This window comes from Diospyros lotus, chromosome 1 (genome assembly GCF_014633365.1).
Source record: "Diospyros lotus cultivar Yz01 chromosome 1, ASM1463336v1, whole genome shotgun sequence".
NCBI classification, from domain to species: Eukaryota; Viridiplantae; Streptophyta; class Magnoliopsida; order Ericales; family Ebenaceae; genus Diospyros; species Diospyros lotus.
In genome coordinates, this window is record NC_068338.1 from 25,540,864 (window position 1) to 25,559,824 (window position 18,961).

An 18,961-nucleotide genomic window follows, 5' to 3' on the forward strand; every position below is an offset into this window, starting at 1 on the left:
AATGTATTGTTTACACTGGTCTGGTTTGGACCCAAAAAATCAGTAGCTCCAAAGTCTACGTACATCCATGGCGATGACCAGTTTGTTGATGCCGACCGACCCCATCCTGCCATATGCTTGAACGAACCACAACGCTTGGATCTGAACCAATGGAGGGGATCCCAAATCTCCGTAGCAAGCTTGCTTAATTAGGCCTCATCATCCGCTGGAATACTAGATTCAGCCTCCAAAGATCGATCTAACACTTTTGTGACAAATCTGGGTTTCGTTAACTCCCAAATGCATGCAGATCAAGCGCCATGTATAGATACATATATATAGATAGACAGATAAATAGATAGCTTGTATGCGAAAACGAGAAACCCTAATATGAACCTTGTTGAATATTGATTCAAAGTTGTTGATTTAGTGGGTTGATTGGATCAAAATTCTGTTTACTGATTTAGTGGGTTGATTGGGTCAAATTCTGTTTACTGATTTAGTGGGTTAAGATAATTTCGTTTTTTTAAATTTAAGTCTAGTAATAAATCCTATTTTTTTGTTATTCAGTTGACATGTATTGCCTATTTAAAGGCATGATGATATGAATAAAAATAATGAGATTATAGCCTTTCACATTCATGTCTTTTTTCAACTTTTTTTCATTAACTTCATAGCTACCAATGTCTTTAAAATTCCAACAGTGGTATCAGAGCATTCAATGATCTTAAGAGGCCTGTGAGAGAGAACCCATCAACGCCTTCTTTATTTCTATGGCTTCCACCAACACATCATCTCTTTCACCACCAGTTTTTGATGGAGAAAATTATCAAGTATGGGCTGTCAAAATGAAAGCTCATTTGAGAGGTCTCAGTTTATGGCAGTGGGTCGAAAGTGAAAGGGAGATACCTCCGCTTGGCAACAATCCTACGCTCAATCAAATTAGAGCTCATAAAGAAGCAGAAGCTAAAGCACCGAGAGCTTTATCTCAAATACACGCTGTTGTCTCTGAATCAATTTTCTTAATAATCATGGCGTGTGAAACGGCTAAGGAAGCATGAGATGTATTGAAAGAGCTATATCAAGGGAATGCTAGAACGAAGAGAATACAAGTGTTGAATCTCAAAAGAAAATTTGAGATCCTTAGAATGAATGAAAATGATACAATCCAAGAGTTCTCTGAAAAACTAATGATGGTGGTAAATAAAATCAGACTTATGGGAGAAGAGCTACCTGACAGCAGGATCGTAGAGAAAGTCTTGATAAGTCTACCTGAGAGGTTTGAGGCAAAAATCTCCTCCCTTGAAGATTCAAGGGATATTAGCCAAATTACATTAGCAGAATTAATCGGAGCATTGCAAGCTCAGGAGCAAAGAAGGATTATGAGAAATTAAGAAAGTGAAAAGACGGTGGAAGGAGCTTATCTTGCCAAGAGTTCATCGTCAAAGAAGAAAGAAAAAATTTCAGAATGTGACCATTGCAAAAAACTTGGTCATGAAGAGAAAGATTGTTGGCACAAGAGGAAGCCTCAATGCTTCCAGTGTAAAAGATTTGGACATTTGAAAAAGGATTGCAGATTTAACTTGAAAGAACAAGCAAGTACAGTGAAGGCGATTGAAGGGGCAATTGAAGAGGAAACGCTTTTTTAGTTGGTGAGAAGTGCATCAAGAAGAATTTTTTGGAGAGAAATGCTCCATGAAATTGAATTGTTTTTTTTTTTTTAACATTTGAAGGAAGTATTGATTGTGATGAAAAGTGCATCAAGAAGTGAAGAGAAGTGCTTCACAATTGGAAAGAAATTTGGAGAGAAATGCTCCATAAAAAGTTGAAGTTTTGCAACTTTGAATCAAGAGTAATGTTGAATATTGATTCAAAGTTGCTGATTTCGTGAGTTAATTGGGTCAAAATTCTGTTTACTGATTTAGTTGGTTAAGATAATTTCGTTTTTTTAAATTTAAGTCTAGCAATAAATCCTATTTTTTTGTTATTCAGTTGACATGTATTACCTATTTAAAGGTATGATGATATGAATAAAAATAATGAGATTACAGCCTTTCACATTTATATTTTTTTTTAATTTTTTTCATTAACTTCATAGCTAACAATGTCTCTAAAATTCCAACAAACTTAAGTATTACCATACTATTTCAACATATCAGATTGGAAAGGGTATTAATCTATATATGCTCTTCAATCATCATATATATGGGTCGAAACATCTCAGTCACAAGTGAAGAACATTATATAACAATATGACTGCAAATCTTCTCTGTTTGTGTGTGCGTGTGTGCATATATATATATATATATATATATATTAGATTTAAGCCTATTTCAATGGCGCCTAAAACCTACTTAATTAAATCTGTATCCTGAAACCCCTTGAAGTAGTACTGGGTTTCCCTGGACTCGGCAACAAGGGCTTCACGAGCAGAAACTATTCCATGAGCAGGCAAGAAAGCAAAGAAGGAACAAGAATCGATCCAGTCCTTGAGCAGCTCCTCCTTCCCCCATCTCTCCGGCACCGACACGCTTCCTCCCACTTCTCTCCGGTGCCTTTCCAGCTTCTCACGCCCCGAACCCCCCGGTTCGAATTCGGCATCGGATGCCTCCTGGCAATGGGGTTTCGGGGCCTGCCTCTCTGGACCCGCAGCCGAGATGGGGTGGCCGGAGCTTGCATGTTTCCGGTTGCTGTGGTCTGCGTCTGCCTCCATGTAGTTAAGCTGGAAGAGAAATGGGAGTAGCTAGGCTGTGGAACACTCTCTCTTTCTCACTCTATATGATGCGCACGCACGCGCGCACACACACACATGTATATATGCATGTGATCGATGTGAGTACGGAAAGGGGCTCATAAATGTGGTAGCCATTTGCACACGTATAGGAATGTGGGGTTTGTATGGCGGGTGAAATGTTACGTGTTCTGGTTCTGTTTTTTGGATCTCAGAACCAGAGAGAGAGAGAGAGACGTACGTAAGAAACAAGATGAGATGTGGATGTGAAACGTGACTTGAAAAGCGGGATCTTTATATGTTCGCAAATATTGATAGTTTTTATATTTAAATAATTTTTAAATATAATAATACATTAATAATAAAAAAATACACTTAAATCCCTATATTAAAAAAAAATACATTATTCATTATGATGGATCTATTTTAATGCAGTTTAACAGTGTTTTAATTTCATTAACAACCTCAACTTTATTTTAATTAAAAAAAAATTATATCATCGCAAATGTCCAACTTTAATATTAAAACCCTATACAATCACAATCACCTTACAACACAAGGATTCTAAATTGCAATTACGAATCCTCTTCTATCTAGTGTAATTAGAATATAATTTTAGGTATAATTTTTTATTTAAAATTTGATTGAAAATAGAATTAATATTATTAATAGAATTAAAATATTAATAAATAATATTAAAATAACATCTACTATAATAACTAACGAGATGATTACTGAAAATACAAAAACTTATTTAATCAATTTTAAAATATAACAATTAATTGATTTGACTCTAATCAAAATATAATAATTTATTTAACACATCACCCAAAAATTTAATATTAAAGCAAAATCAAAATAATGTACTTATGATAATAAAATTATATTTATGACTTACCATTTTCAGTTTTTGATCATTGTCCATATATCATATCAATTTATATATAAAAGAAATGACATAACAAAAAATAATTAACAAAATAAGACCAACCTTGCACTCTTATCATTTTATTGCGAACATAATTATGATTTATAATTACAAAAGAGTAAATTTTACAGTCCTCAAGAATACCAGTATTTGAGGGTACTTTTTACAACATAAAAGATGTATTATACAACACGAAAACTTAATATATAATACAAAATATGTATTATATAAAAACTTCAAGCATTATAAATACACAAAATATGTTATACAAAAGATCCTCGACGGCAAATTGATAGAATTATCCTAACAAAAGTATTTTCAAGTATTAACACATAATAATTATTTGTGATCTCATTGACTTCAGCTCTACCCAGTTCAGTAAAAGAGAAACACTAAAATGGAATCATTGTCGCTGATCATTCATTCCATCAATCTGTCTTGAACAGGGTAATCTCAAGATGCTACAAAACTTGATTGTTGGCAATCCAATAGAAAATAGACATCAGCCCAAATGCATAAACTTCACTCATTCGTTCTTAACAGCCCGGTATATGTGACGAACAAACAACAAAGAAGCCCAGAAAGAAATTGTACCAAGGATCAGGAAGAATGCATAGCACAAGCAAGCATTGTACCCAAAGAAGAAGGATAGCTGCAGAAGACCCCTCATGTTTGATTTGGCATAGAAGTAGATGGAATAGCCAAACATGAATATGGCGATGGCGCCCCCACGCAAAATTGATCTGCAGGAAGGAGGCAAGTAATCGATAAGCGTCAGAAAGAAAGAACAAAAAGATAGTGCGAAACCTCACTTTGCAAGAGTTGTATTAATGTAGAGCTTTGCCCTTACTTTACAAGGGGGCTGGTTCCACAACACAAACTAGAAAGCCCTATACATCTTCGGCAACCAGTCCTTTTTGTCCACGTAGTCTGAGATTTCAGATCATTCTAGAGGCCAAATTTAGGATCTTGCCAGTGATCGTTATAGGTAAACGAAACTACGGATTTTTCACAAGCTATCCCATAAATAGCAAGAGCCTAGGAAGTGGTTAGAAGTATAAAAAGGGTGTCCTTAGTGAATAGGTTGCGAGGATTGGAGGGTTGCTTTGCAAAAAGCTTGTTGTCACCAAGGCTAGCCCTCAAAAGTATCTGAAATGAAAAGAAAGCACCAGCATACGTGCAGGCATATGCACGTTATGCCTACTGAGATATAGAAAATACCTCCACCACCATTCATGATCTTCCAGAGTCAACTGAATGTATGTCAAACCAACGCTCAAAATTGCAACGAGTATGAGTAGGATCACGAACATCACAAGCAGAACCCTGGAATGAGTGAAGATCTTGTAGCCCCACATGCTTGCATACAGGTTGTGCAGCTCGAGGACAATTGCACTGAAGGGTAAAAAACCCCCAAGAAACATTTGACAAGGTGTTTTCCTGTACCAAGTTGATGGTGGAATCTCCCTTGCAAATCCCTTTGCTGCAGCAGGTGCATGCAGTTCAGGTTGAAAACGGTGCCCAATTACGCCGCCTAAGGCAAGTAAGGGGATGTTAACAACCGTGAATACAAGAAAAATCACCACTATAGTCCCAAATGGAAATGCCGCGGTGGCCCTATAAATTATTGCAATTGTGTTGAGGATAGACACCACTAGAAACAATGGACCCAGGTAGAGAATCCCAGCTAGAAGGACACTTCTTTCCTGGAAGTAAAGTAGTCATTGTTAGTAATAAGTTCAATATATTGAAGGGCATAAAAGAATATTAAGGATATAGTCCAAAAGTACCCATCCAGTTTCTGTAAACTGACAGCAAAATGATGCTGAGATGTAGCCAGAAATTGTAGACGTAAGAGTATATATCACCACAAGAGAAGTCAATAGAGCTCCACGGCTGTAGGGATAGAGGACGCCAAGAAATGCCATAGCAAATAAAATGACAACCCTGAGTGGAAAAGAACAAAAAATAAATGATTACAGAAAACTACTAGCTAAATCATCAATCCAACCATCCTAAATAGCTCCTGGCTGGAGGTGGATGTATAATGAGGCACAACTGTAACTTGCAGGATTCAATCCCGCTGGGGATAGAAGTTTGTTGTGGCTAGTTACTCCCTAAAAGCCAGAGCCCAGAGGCCATATGGAGAATGATTATTGTTGTCTGTTTCACATGAAATACAGAATAATTGAAAATGGGGAGAATAGCAAGAAAATGGGTAAAAATTTAAACGGCTGTTCTTTTTTATGATAATTGTGCCTGAGTGTGATAAGAGTTTCCAGGATGCAAAGCATTCCTTTCTGTGAACACCACCACTCATAAATCCTAAATATTACTTCCTCATTTCTTCAAGGAAGAGTAAAAATCACTTTAACTGTAACAAGAAGGTTAGTCCATCAGCTTCAGCAAAAACACCTCCGCAGACATGTCCCCTCAGAGATTGAACTATTATGACACGAAGTAAAGGACAGTAATTGAATTGCAGCTGGCAAATAGGTATGATCAAAGTGAAATTCCTTGGAATAGCTTACAGTGTCAACAACTGGGTTCCAGTGCCCAGAATAGCACAAAATAAGGGCATTTGTGGAGGACATCTGAATACGTCATTGTGAATGTACTTCCAGCCAACCTCCTTATCTTCTTCGTCTCCATTAATAAACCTGCAGTACAGATGAAAGTACTGCCGTGAAGTATAGAACTGCATTAGAGTCCACAGGAATAATGATATAAAACAAATAGTATTATGATGAAAGAACAGCAGGAAAAATCATAACACATTAACACTGTATTACTTCTTTAAATCATTATTGATATGCCGAATAAAAAGCACCATGAGCAATCCCATTAATAGCACAATGATCACAACTGAGTTAATGAATGAAAACCAATGTATCCGCCGGTGTGTTGGCAGTAAGGAAGCCCTTGAATATCTGTACATTCTGTTCTCAAACGGCATGGAGGTTGCATTCCAGAAGACAGAATAAGTGAACTTAACACTAGTCTCCATGTCTTCAGTTATATCAACAACATGACTTGGATCGCTAAAAGCACTTATTTCTATAATTTGGTCACCATCATAGAGAGCATTGAACTGAACATGAGTAAAAAGATAGTATTTGGGACCCTTTTCATGGAATGCCCAGCTTTCATCTTCAGCCTTCCCAATGAAACCCCATAAGGGAAGATCATCGCAGTACATCTGGAAATAATACTCATTAATGATAGCATGCCTGAATTTAGCAATATTATCTCTTTCAAGTTTCTTGTGGCACAAAATCTCCCCAACTTTTTCCTCCCTGAATTTCAAGTCATATAAAGCATTGGTTAAGCGGTCACCACTTAAAACTTCCCCAAGCGATTCCTTCTTTCTGACCAAGTAATCTACAAAATAAAAAAGAATATTTAGACCAGCCAATTTGAATTGATTATGAGATTAAGAAATTATCATAATTGATGGTGTGAATTAAATTGAAATGACAAAAGCTCTGATTAAGTGACTTCATTAAATAACTGGTCACATAGGGCACATCATGAATAAAAAACTAAAGAGGAAAACCTTTGATTTACTTTGCCAGATTCTCTTTATCTTTAGAGCCAAAAACTAACCACTTCAGGGTATTGGAAAGAAGTTAATATAAATTGACAAGGATCAACATTCAATTGCTTGAAACATTGAGACGGGGCTCGTCAATAGCACCAGAACTTTGTTATGTGCGTACTTACTTGATGACTAATAGACCTCTAATATAATCGAATGACACAGCACTCAAGTCTCTTCTTCAGATAATTATTAGATAACGAAAAAGTTCCTGTGAACCTAAAAGCTAACCTGAGCAGCAGAAAGGCAAGTCAAAGTATTCGTAGGTTTCACTGCAAGAAAATGACAATTAAGCATCATCAAGATTAAAAGAGAAACAATAATATCTAAAAAACAGTATTTAGACAGACATGATTTTGAAATCTTGTTATCTTGAAGTCAACCTTCCATAATTATACTTATCTTCAGAATTACTCAATATTGAAATTTCACATTCCATCCACAAAAGTGAAAATGACTTTTTGTGTTCATATCATATGTGTAGCCTGTACAGTATCAACATGTGGAAGTATGAGTATAACAAAGACGAGAATGTTAAAGTGGATCTGTAGCCATTCAAGAAAAGATAAAAATTAGAAATGAAGGAAAGTGGCAAAAAAGATGCACCAAACATGGTTAAAATAGTTTGGTCATGCGGGAGGAAGACCAACATAGGCTTCTGTGAGAAGAGTGTATGGAATAGAATAAGTTTTTAACAAAAGAGGTAGAGGAAAATCTAGAAAAACTTGGTGGGAGATTCTGCACCATGATTTAAGTTATAAAAACCTTACAAAAGATATGACCATTGATGGAAATACGCAGGGGTGTCAAACGGTGTGAGTAGGTTGGAGAACTGAACAAAATGTTCAATCCTAGGTCCAATTTTATGGTGCGATTGAAATTGGTTCAATTCTAGGTCTACGTCTTTGGGTCTATAAACCTGACCAAAATTGATTGTGTATAAAAAAATAAATTGAAATATTATATACGAACCAATAAAAGATAGGTGTGATTTTGGCTTTCAGATAGAAGTATTCATTAAGGTTTTGTTTTTATTTGCTAAAGCGAGGTGCATTTTTTTTCTTGTTCATGGCGTGATATTCACTTCAATCTTTGGGTTTTTCTTGGCATTTGTTTCTCTTGTGTTGTTTTGTTGGTTTTACATAGTATGTGGGTTGGTTTGGAGTTGAGTTGTGGTTTTAATTTTGTATTTATGAATTGTTTTTTTATCTTTGCTTCTTATTCAATAAAATTAATCATTTATTTTGAAAAAAAAAAAACATATTAAGCTGTTATCCCACTATATAAAGCCGGCAACATGAATTCTAGATTTCCATTCATTTCTATCCATTGTCTTATTTGCTATAAGGCCCATATATTTAATTTCAAATCTAAGTGTTTCCCACCAATTTTTTTGCTCCTCATAGGAGCCTCTATTGATCTTCTTCTTACATGACCAAATCATTTTAATTGTGTCGCCTACATCTTATCTTCAATAACAACCACTTTGACCTTATTATGAATAACATCATTCCAATTTTATCTTTTCTTATATGGTCGCACATTCATCTTAGCATCCTCATCTCTGTTGTGCTATCATTTTCCACATTTTGGTGCTTTACTACCTAACATTTTGTGCCATACAAAGAAGTAGGTCTTATAGCTATCTTATAATATTTTCCTTTAGCTTTAATGGATACTAGAAGAATTTTTCCATTTTAACCAACCCACCTAAATTTTATGAGTAACATCCTCATTAATATCTCCATGTTTTTGGATGATGGATTTAAGATATCTAAATTGATCTTTTTCTTGATATGATTTCATCTTTCAATTTTATCATACCACCAACCCCACTTATGCTCTTATTAAACTTAGGCATGGCCCATTTTTGTTTCAATCAATTAGTTTTTTTCTGTACGTATCTTGGAACTGAGACAAATCCTGAACCAACTTGACTTCTATTTGGTTGGGTAGGGTTCGATTGGTTCAGTTTTACTTTGTGATTGGATTGGTTCTGGGTTTAATTTTACGAACTTGATCAAAATAGGTTTAGATCCAGGTTAAAATCAAACTCAAACCAACCTGACCCATGGACACCCCTAGAAATAAGTGACAAGCTAGAATTCATGTAGTTGACCTCACCTAGTGGGATTAAGTTTTGCTATATTGTTGTTGTATTATATATGCATATTCCATTATTGCATAGATGTAAACTATCTAGAAAGATCAAGTAGAAGGGAAAATCGTTCTTCTAAAATAATAAATAATAGAAACATTGATCCTCCTAGCATGATTAAGCATGATTAGGGCTTATGATTATTGTTGTGCCAGAATCATTGATCGAATCTGATAAAACTAAGTCCCAATAAAGATTGTGCAGATTTAATCCATAAGCAAAAACCAAAGAAAACAATAATACTATTCCTTTTCCTCAAACAACATAATCAAGTCCTGTCTCTCTTCCATTTGTTCAAACATATGCTCCCTTAGAAATTTTCACGTCTTTAAAACATTTACAATCTCAACCATGCTACATATTTTCATCATTCAATCTGCCTTATCAAACCATCCTAAATAACTTTGCCATTTTGTAATCTCATTTGGGGGGATCACTGCTTCATGCATACGCAGTCATTTCTTGCTATAGTATCTTCTTGTATAGACAGTTAGACACCCATCCAGATGAAGACATAATTTAGATTTTCTGGTTCTTCTACATGTTTAGAATTGGAGGCCTAATATCCTACAGAAAGAAGCTAGGTTGGTCTTAACAATAAAATTATTCTTTACTAAAAAAGAACAATGCACAATTCCAAAAGCACTTCAATCATTATCCTATTAAGCATACGGAACCAAAGAAACTTCTTCCTAAAACTCACTTTACCTATGATCTTCAATTTTCCCATCCTAAGGATTAGCACTCAAAATCATCCAAAGGCACAAGGGAATGAATGAACTACTGATTATTTCTCTCCAATTACAAGCTATTGCAGTAAAGAACGAGAAGACTGATTCCTCTGCATCAAAGGGTCATAATCTAGTGCAGCCATTCTGTGATCAAGCACCGTCTTTTGTGGTTCCATGACGTATGAAATTCAGATGACTAAAAGATAAGCTACAGATGCAACTCAAGAACCCCCCGCCCCTTGTTTTGAATAGATGAGTATAATTAGGTTTAATGCAAACCGAAACTACGAAAACAGCAATTTCAAGAAACCTATTATTTCACTTGCATAAGCTTGAAGAGGAAATAGTCTAATGATCCAATCAATAGAGAGAACAAAAACAAGACTCAGGACAAGCAGCTGTGCAATCGTAATATCAGGCCATAGACTAACTTTAGTACATGTTCTGCTCCAAACCAAAATAAAATTATGCAATTAAAGCGAACCAGAACAAGATAAGCATTGAGAATACAGTCTAAGCTTTTGATGCACACAAATAAAGGAGGAATCAGAAATGGGTTTCGAAGAAAGCACCTGGGATTGTTCAAAGGACCCACTTTGTTGACGAATAAGGGGACGCGATCCCCCACATTGTAGCGATGATCGTTCCGAGAAGCGGCGGCGGAGGGGGGAACCGATGATAAGGCGGCTGCTACAAGTACCCAGAAAAGAACGATTCGAGTCATAATTGATGCCGGAGGGAGAGAAGGCGGCGTAGGAGGAAGATCAAACGGCGGTGAAGGGTGGGTTGGCCGCCGGATTCAAATTTCCACGAATGGCTTTGGATGTTGCTGGCGATCCAAACTCGGGCTAGTCAACTCGCAGAGTAGAACTCCTTGGGCGGTCAGAGTCAGACCATGTGCAAATATATATTTCCATATAATAACAAATATTTTTAATAAAGTATTTTTCTTTCCATAAAAATCATCTGTTTAACATCTTTTTTCGATGCATACAAGATAAATTTATTATAATTTTTTAATATTAAAAATATATTATAATTATAATAAAAAATTAATTTGTTGCCCGGATCGAGCAACAGATCAATTGCTTGCCCGACATGAACAATCAGGGACAGAGGTAGACATGGATGGAACCGATGGAAGGTAAGACCCAAACCCAATTGCTCCACCTCCCGCTAGTTAAAAAATTAAAACTATAGTAATAATTATTTAATTATTACTGTGTTATAACGATATTTTACTCTCTACGTTGTAATATATAAGGTGAAGGGTCAAATAATAAATAAATGAGAGGGAGATTGTTGTGGCCATTTGAAATTAGTGTTGGATTAATAAATTGAAGATTGAGACGATTTTGGTTGGGGCTTGGGGGCAGGCTGTTTTGAAATGTGAAGCCGTTGCCTATTTTGCCTTCTCTGGGCTGGGCGGATCTCGCTCCCGAAGTTCCGCTGTGATCGAGCTTTGGCTTGACCCTCTCCTTTCTTCATCATCAATCGTCCAAACGAACCAATCAACAATCATTTCCCACTTTCTGCCCTTTCCCCCCGAAAAGTTGTCTCATCTTGGAGGCAGCCTGCAGACCCCTCTTTTCTGATCGCTCTTCCACGTATTTGCCTGTCAATCAATCAATCAATCGGCTCTACTCGTGATTTTCATCTGGGTACGTCTGAATCTCACATTTTCATCTGGGTTGGTCTATCTGTAGCATATGTGTTGTATGTATTCGTGTTGTGCGAATTCGATCGGTATTTGGGTTGGTTTTATCCAGTAATTGGGTTTCGATATCGATCTGTTTGTCGGTAGATTTTGTAATATCTGGGCTTTCTTGGGGATTTCCATTGTGTATGTAGAAAGGTTTTGTATTCTAATTTCTTCTCGAACCTTGTGAGTTTGCCATGATTGCTCATTGGTGCGAGGTTCCAAAGCAAAGAAATTCTTGTAGTCCAGTTTTCTAGCCTTACATGGTGAATTTTATTTTTTTTATGCGAATTGGGTGAGTCTTTCATATTGAAAGCTTGGTTCCAATCTGAGTAATCTGAATCTGATTGGGAAACCCAAAGTTGTGGAGTTGGGAATCTTGGTTTGCTTTTCCATGGAGAACCTTCCTGTTGAAGTAATTGGGAACATATTGTCCCGGCTTGGAGCAGCCCGCGATGTGGTGATTGCTTCTGCAACGTGTAGGAAATGGCGAGAAGCTTGCCGTAGACACCTTCAGACACTTTCATTTAGTTCGGATGATTGGCCTGTTTATCGCGATCTCACAACTAGTCGGCTTGAAATACTGATTACTCAAACTATATTTCAGACAACAGGATTGCAGGGTTTATATATTTTTATGGATGATGTTGACGAGTTCTCTGCTGCCACAGTTATTGCTTGGCTCATGTATACAAGGGAAACTTTACGCCAGTTGATTTACAATGTCCGGACTACCCCAAATGTGAACATTCTCGACATATGTGGGCGGCAGAAACTGGAAATATTGGTCTTGGCTCATAATTCAATCACAGGGGTTGAACCTAATTACCAGAGATTCCCTTGCCTGAAATCCCTCTCTTTGAGTTATGTCAGTATCTCAGCATTGGATCTGAATATGTTGCTCAGTGCTTGTCCAAAAATTGAGAACTTGGCTCTTGCCAACCCTGAAATAGCAATGTCTGATGCTCAGGTTACAGTAGAACTGAATAGTCTGACATTGAAGAACATCTATGTTGAAGCAATAAGTTTGGACAAGTTTATATTGGAGGCTGATAGCCTTGAGACTTTGCATTTGAAAGACTGTGCCCTTGAACTTTTTGAACTTGTTGGAAAGGGGACCTTGAAGCATTTCAAGATTGATGATGTTAGTGTTATACACCTTGATATTGGTGAGGCTGTTGAAAATCTAGAGATTGTAGATATTAGCAATTTTACTATTATCTGGTCAAAGTTCTATCAGATGATCTCCAAATCATCCAAATTGAGAAGGCTTCGGCTTTGGGATGTGGTCTTTGATGACGAGGATGAGATTGTTGATTTGGAGACAATTGCTCTTTGTTTCCCACAACTAAGCCATCTTGCATTGAGTTATGACTTAAGAGATGGACTGCTTCACTATGGTCTGCAAGGTTCATCCCATTTGGAGAACGTGGTTCTATTGGAGCTTGGATGGACAGTATTTAACAATCTTTTCACACATTGGGTTTCAGATCTGCTTGAACGATGTCCAAATCTTAAGAAATTGGTTATTCATGGTCTTGTTTCTGAGGCCAAAACTCATGAAGAATGCCAAATGTTGGCCAACTTTACTTCATCCATTGTGCAGCTTATGAGGAAATATATGCATGTAGATGTGCATTTTGAATATGAATAGATATCCTGGTAAATGCCTCAGTGGAATTATGAGATGAAATTTTGCTTTCCTGTTAATTGTAAAAGCACTTTGTTAGGTAAAGTTCTCTTCAGGTGACAGTGAGCTTTGTCTTTTGTTCATACGGCATCTGAAATTACTGTTTCCTGTGTTAGTCATGATACAAAAGGAAAATTTTTCAGTTCAAGTACTTTCGTGATTTATAGCCTGTGGCTTATATGTCATTTATGGATTAAATTGCCTTTCTGTGAACTCTGTCCCCGTCTCTCACTCATCCACCCTTCCACATGAAAATCTACTAATTTTCCCTCTTCTTTGTGTTGCATCCTATTTCTTAGGCTTATTTAGGCTTTTTTCTACACTTCTTTGTTGCTCTGATTTCCAGTAGTAAGATCATTTTTTTGTCAAGCATTATTGTTTTTATTGTTAGTACATGTATTGAGATTTTACTTTGCCAATTGCCAAAAATAATAAGTTGGGCCCAGTGAATAACCAAGCCGAAGTAACAACATTTAGTCATGATAGATGATTTGTTGCATGTTACTGTATGCTTATGAAGTTTTAGTAGTTGCTGAGATTGTCTTGAAAAAGGAAAATGAAAAATGAGGGAAACTTTGTAATGTAGAGCTTGTAGGAATCGAGAAAACATATAATATTAAAAAAATCATAACCACATAAAAAATGATGGGTAAATTGCACCTAGACCCCCTGTGGTTTGGGTCATTTGCATAGAGATCCCCTGTGCTTTCAAAGTGATTTTAGAGGTCCCTATGGTTTAGTTTTTTTGGCATAGACACCCCTTGTGTTATTTACTCCAATAATTAAACCCTAATTAAATTAAATTAAAACCTAAGGAAATCAAAATAAATGAAAAATAAAAAAATATTACCTGCTGGCCGCCGGTAGCCATTGGCGGCTGGCATCGCGAATGGGTTCCAGAGGGGAGTTCCCACCCTTCGCCAGTCGGCGATGGTGCTCCCCTCTGGAACTCATTTGTGAAGGGTTCTGGAGGGAACCTGTCGCTGGTCGGTGATGGGTTCCCTTTGTAACCCATCACCCGAACACTCACACAGAGGGAGGGAGGGATCTCATCAGATAGAAGTAAAGAATCCCATTAGATAAATCTAATGGTTATCCTGTTGATCCCAATTATCTTCAATGCAATACTTTGTGTGGCTTTCTACGTTAACATTACCTTATTTGGTTGCTGCTAATAGATTAATTGACTTTTGGGGATATATGAAATTGCTGCTATACACACCCTTTATTTATATAGAGCCTCTAATTATGGGTTTGTGGAAAAGAGAGATGGGAGATAAAGTAACAAGACTAAGAAGGGTGAGAGGCAGAATATTAGGGCTTCAATGTTCATACTGGATCATATCCCTCATCCTCATGGGGTTAAAACACTCAAATGCATAGAGGATAATAATCTATTCCTCCTAAAATCTGGTTCCTGGAAAGGATAAGAATTGCCCCAACCAATTTTAAATTATCTAGAGATAGGTCTTTTCTTTTAGAATCCATTCCTAACAGGATTAAAACAAAAATCGCTCTCCCAAGTCCAGTTAGCACAAAACTTACTGTTCAGTTAACATGCCAAAGTGAGCCTTTTTCTCAAGCCACCAGGTCATGTAGCCCCAAAGTTTTTGCTTTATCCCTAATCATTCAATGTCTGTTTTCTCCCAGTTTTCAGACCTCCCCTAAATTGTGTTAATCAATTAATGGTCCATTTATGTTCCTGACAGTTATAGGCCCACCTTTGTTGCATGGCTTAGAATGTTGAACTGTTAAGTGTTAAGATGTGCAAAGTATGAGTGCAGTTGATATGAGAATGTTATGGCAGATATATAGCCATAATAGAAAAAACAAAATAAGAAATGAGATCATTATATAATAAGCTGAGTGGTGTGTACTAAGGTAAGCTGTGGGAATCATGATTAAAATGGTTGAGACAAGTGAGAAGAAAGCCAATACATAATAAGCTTAGAGTGGATGAAATGGAGGAAGTGTGTAAGAAAAGAAACGAGATCAATACATAATAAGCTTAGAGTGGTGTGTATTGAAGATAAAATGTGGAGTCATGATTAAGATGGTATAGACAAGTGAGAAGAAAGCCAATAGATGCATGTGTGAGGTGGCTGGAGGAAGTGTGTTAACAGAAGAGGAAGACCAAAGAAGACTTGGTGGGAGACCCTTAACCATAACACAAGGTATAATGGCCTTATACATGATATGGCCATGAATAGAGATAGTTGGAGGTCTAGAATTCAGCCAGTACGATTAAGGCTTGTGATTTTTGGTGTTATATTTGTTGTGATTGTTGTTTATGTTCCTGAACAGAATGCTAACACATTTGGTCCGAGCATTTCACATGCCATTCATGTGATGATATAAACTCTAGCTTACAGCCTTCCAGATGTGTGCAGTATGTAACAATCTTCCAGATGGTATGAAGCTGGTTGACTATTTGAGCAAGGTCCTTAAAAAATGAGCACTGATTAATAGTTAGGTATCCTTTTCTGATATGAAATTTTAGTTATTTCATTATGTTATGATTTACTGCAGCGAAGACAAGAAGAGTTAAAAAGTGGCTCTTATGTTTTAGTTTTTTCATCCCAAAAGACACTTGATCCATAGTCTGCTTAGCCTTCACCTTTATTCTTCTACAAGAAGAGCTAGCAGCAGGATGTACACGTGTGGACCTAGTGATAACAATGAAGAAAAGAACAGACTTTGATGTCTATCAAATGGAGAAACACCAGAGCAAGACCATTCTTAAGAAAATCATTGTGTTGATTTTCCTTTTTATTATTCTACTTCTATTTATCATGGGATTTTACTTTATGATGGTATTTATCCTCATGATTGAGACTCTAGATGCAACAGTTAATGAATGTATTATTATCCATTGGTAACTGGAAGAGGCTTTCAATGATTGGAAATAATGGTTGCCAAATTCCTTCTTGAACATGGATATGTGCCAATTTTGTATTTTGATCTTTCTGTTAAAGAATGTCTACCGGTTAGAAAAAGTGGAAAGTATTGAAGAATTCTGGCACAAGTGACAACAACTGAACAACACACCCTAATTCTACTATGTGGGGTAGGCTACATGAATTCTAGATTGCTTTTATCTCTATGATATTTTTGGTTGTGATGAGTAATATCTGCAACAGGTGCTATGAGGATTACTCAATCCACCGTTAGATATTGGAGCAAGGAGCAGTGAGAACCAACAAAAGAGTCACTGATCTTACTGACTTTTATATAATAGTTATTGTGTGTATATATAGACACATATGTGCAGAAGTGCATATAGATGTCACATAAGCTTTATTGTTGTTGTTCTTTCTTTAAAAGAACTCACAGTTCGTACTGACATTCATCCCATATGTATTATCTGCAGATGTAGTTGGCGAAGTTAAAGTAATTAGTACTAAGATTTTGGAAGCTAAAATGACTTTTGAATCAAAAAACACAAGTAAAAAGTTATTCTCTCTCTCACATACACACAGGCACAACATGCATCCAAGCAAGACTTTTGATCATGAAATGTTTTAGATATTGAAATTCATTTTGGTCTGATGTATCTTTATTGGAATTGGATTTGTAACGGGCGATCTTCTAAACCTGTTTGGGTTTAGCTGCTTTATCTGCTCTGCAGTTCTGTCCAACATATGGGACAATGGCCACTGGATCCTGCCTGGATGGTATTTTTGGCGTCTCACAAAACTTTTATAGGATAGGATCTAGTATTATTGGGCCTAGTCTAAAAAGGATAAAATTATACGTTGCAAAGACATGCCTCAAATCTTTGCTTTATTCTAGTGAAGAAGAAAGAAGGGGAAAATATCAGCACTACCCGATGCAATTTCCTGATTTTTTGCACTTTGAATGCCCACCTGTGATAAGAATTTTATTCAGAATTGCCTTAATTGCATTGTTTTAACCATGTAGAGAGTTGTTTCATTGGTGACAAGTGATTATCAGGAAGGCAACCTTTTCTTTATATATATGTTTGAACAGGCTATTGAGTCATTTGTAGATTGCTATGTATGCAGTCATATTCTCTCTGTGTTCTTCCTGTTATTATCTTATTGGTAGAAAATTTGTAATTACGCAAATTGATAAACATCTGATATTTTTCTTTGAGCAATTTTACAAGATACAAGAATGGTTTATGGAAGATGGCCATTACTGGAATAGGAAAACAGTGCAGAAAGATGACAAACTGATGTAGCAGCAACCATTATCCTCTGTGTTGCATCATATTCGTTCGTTGAAATCCTCTGTTTGAAGGCCCGAGCAAAAGAAACATTTGAAAGCTATCTTACATACATCATCTGATGCACTGCTTAACTTGTTTTTGATTTCTCTCGAGTTGTAGCAATGGTTCTCTCTTATCTGTTACTAGGAAGGAAATTGTTTGAAACCTCAGTTAAGCAACTCTATGTGTGAAACCCAGCTGCTTGTTATTAATCTGGCATGGTGTTGGCTTGGAGTTTTGGGAATTGAGTTTCTACAAGCAATGAAACTATGAAGGATTGTGGGGAAAGCAAGATCCTCGGAAGTCCTTAAGATGTGCATCAGTTTTCCATACGAAGAAAGAGGTCAAGCATAAATGACATGGGTATTATAGGATCTCTTCAAATTCAAAATTATATCGAGATAAAATCTTTAAAATTTGAGTCATATATCGAGTAATGATAGGGATATGAAGCGTAATCTCACCTAGCTAGTTGTTTATAAATAGACCCCCTTAGAATAAGGTTGTGATAATTAAGAGTTAGTAACTAAGATTATCTGTAAGTCTTGTGAGTTGTGGGAGTTTACAATTTTATTTGTTAAAAAGCTATATTATTAGTGATTGAGTGGATTATCTATCCCTTTTTTTAATTCAAAGGCCCAAATTAATTAAGAGATTGAATTGCGTTAAATTTGTGTTTGTTTTTCTCTATTTTTCTGTATATATAATTTGTGTAACCCAATCATAGATGCATATATCCCTACAGGAAGAACAAGTTCTCTGGTAGGCCAATCATTGGTATTGTGAAGGAATAATTGGTAAGGGACATTTTACCTACAAAGGTGGTTGATGAAAACAACTTAAAATATTTGTGTCCAACTCTTTAAGGCAGAGATTATGGGCCATTACCTAAAAGCCCCATGTCTATACACACAAACACACAATATATATATATATATATATATTTTAATAATGGTGGCCAGGGATTGGATGTGTTGATTTTTGGCTCTATCTACCATAGACAGACATGTATTTTCATTTTGGAATATTTTTAATTTTTGCTTGAAAATAAACACCCTTGTGTACATTAACTCTAAATTCAATAATATTAAGAAGTGATTATCAGCCTGCCAGGTAGAAACCCTTTAATTATAATTTAGTATTTCTTAAATACCCTTAAATTGAAAATTGCAGCCGCCACATCCATATTACTTTTTCGTTATTACAAGAAGAGCGT

The 18,961-nt window shown here is 36.3% G+C and overlaps 2 protein-coding genes across 2 annotated transcripts; one reads left to right on the top strand and one right to left on the bottom strand.

Moving 5' to 3' along the window:
* Positions 1 to 3,903: 3,903 nt before the first annotated feature.
* Positions 3,904 to 11,007, bottom strand: LOC127791965 (transmembrane 9 superfamily member 5). The gene is made up of 7 exons (XM_052322211.1): positions 10,698 to 11,007; positions 7,468 to 7,508; positions 6,431 to 7,019; positions 6,170 to 6,298; positions 5,429 to 5,585; positions 4,860 to 5,344; positions 3,904 to 4,381 (listed from the first exon to the last, which is right to left on the bottom strand). Exons 1-7 carry the CDS (start codon positions 10,847 to 10,849, stop codon positions 4,165 to 4,167), a joined length of 1,770 nt encoding a protein of 589 aa, XP_052178171.1. The 5' UTR covers positions 10,850 to 11,007; the 3' UTR covers positions 3,904 to 4,164.
* Positions 11,008 to 11,265: 258 nt separating this feature from the next.
* LOC127792504 (F-box/LRR-repeat protein At1g67190-like) lies at positions 11,266 to 18,423 on the top strand. The gene is made up of 2 exons (XM_052323015.1): positions 11,266 to 16,581; positions 16,655 to 18,423. The coding sequence occupies exon 1, from the start codon at positions 12,219 to 12,221 to the stop codon at positions 13,476 to 13,478; it is 1,260 nt and encodes a 419-aa protein (XP_052178975.1). The 5' UTR covers positions 11,266 to 12,218; the 3' UTR covers positions 13,479 to 16,581; positions 16,655 to 18,423.
* Positions 18,424 to 18,961: the final 538 nt, after the last annotated feature.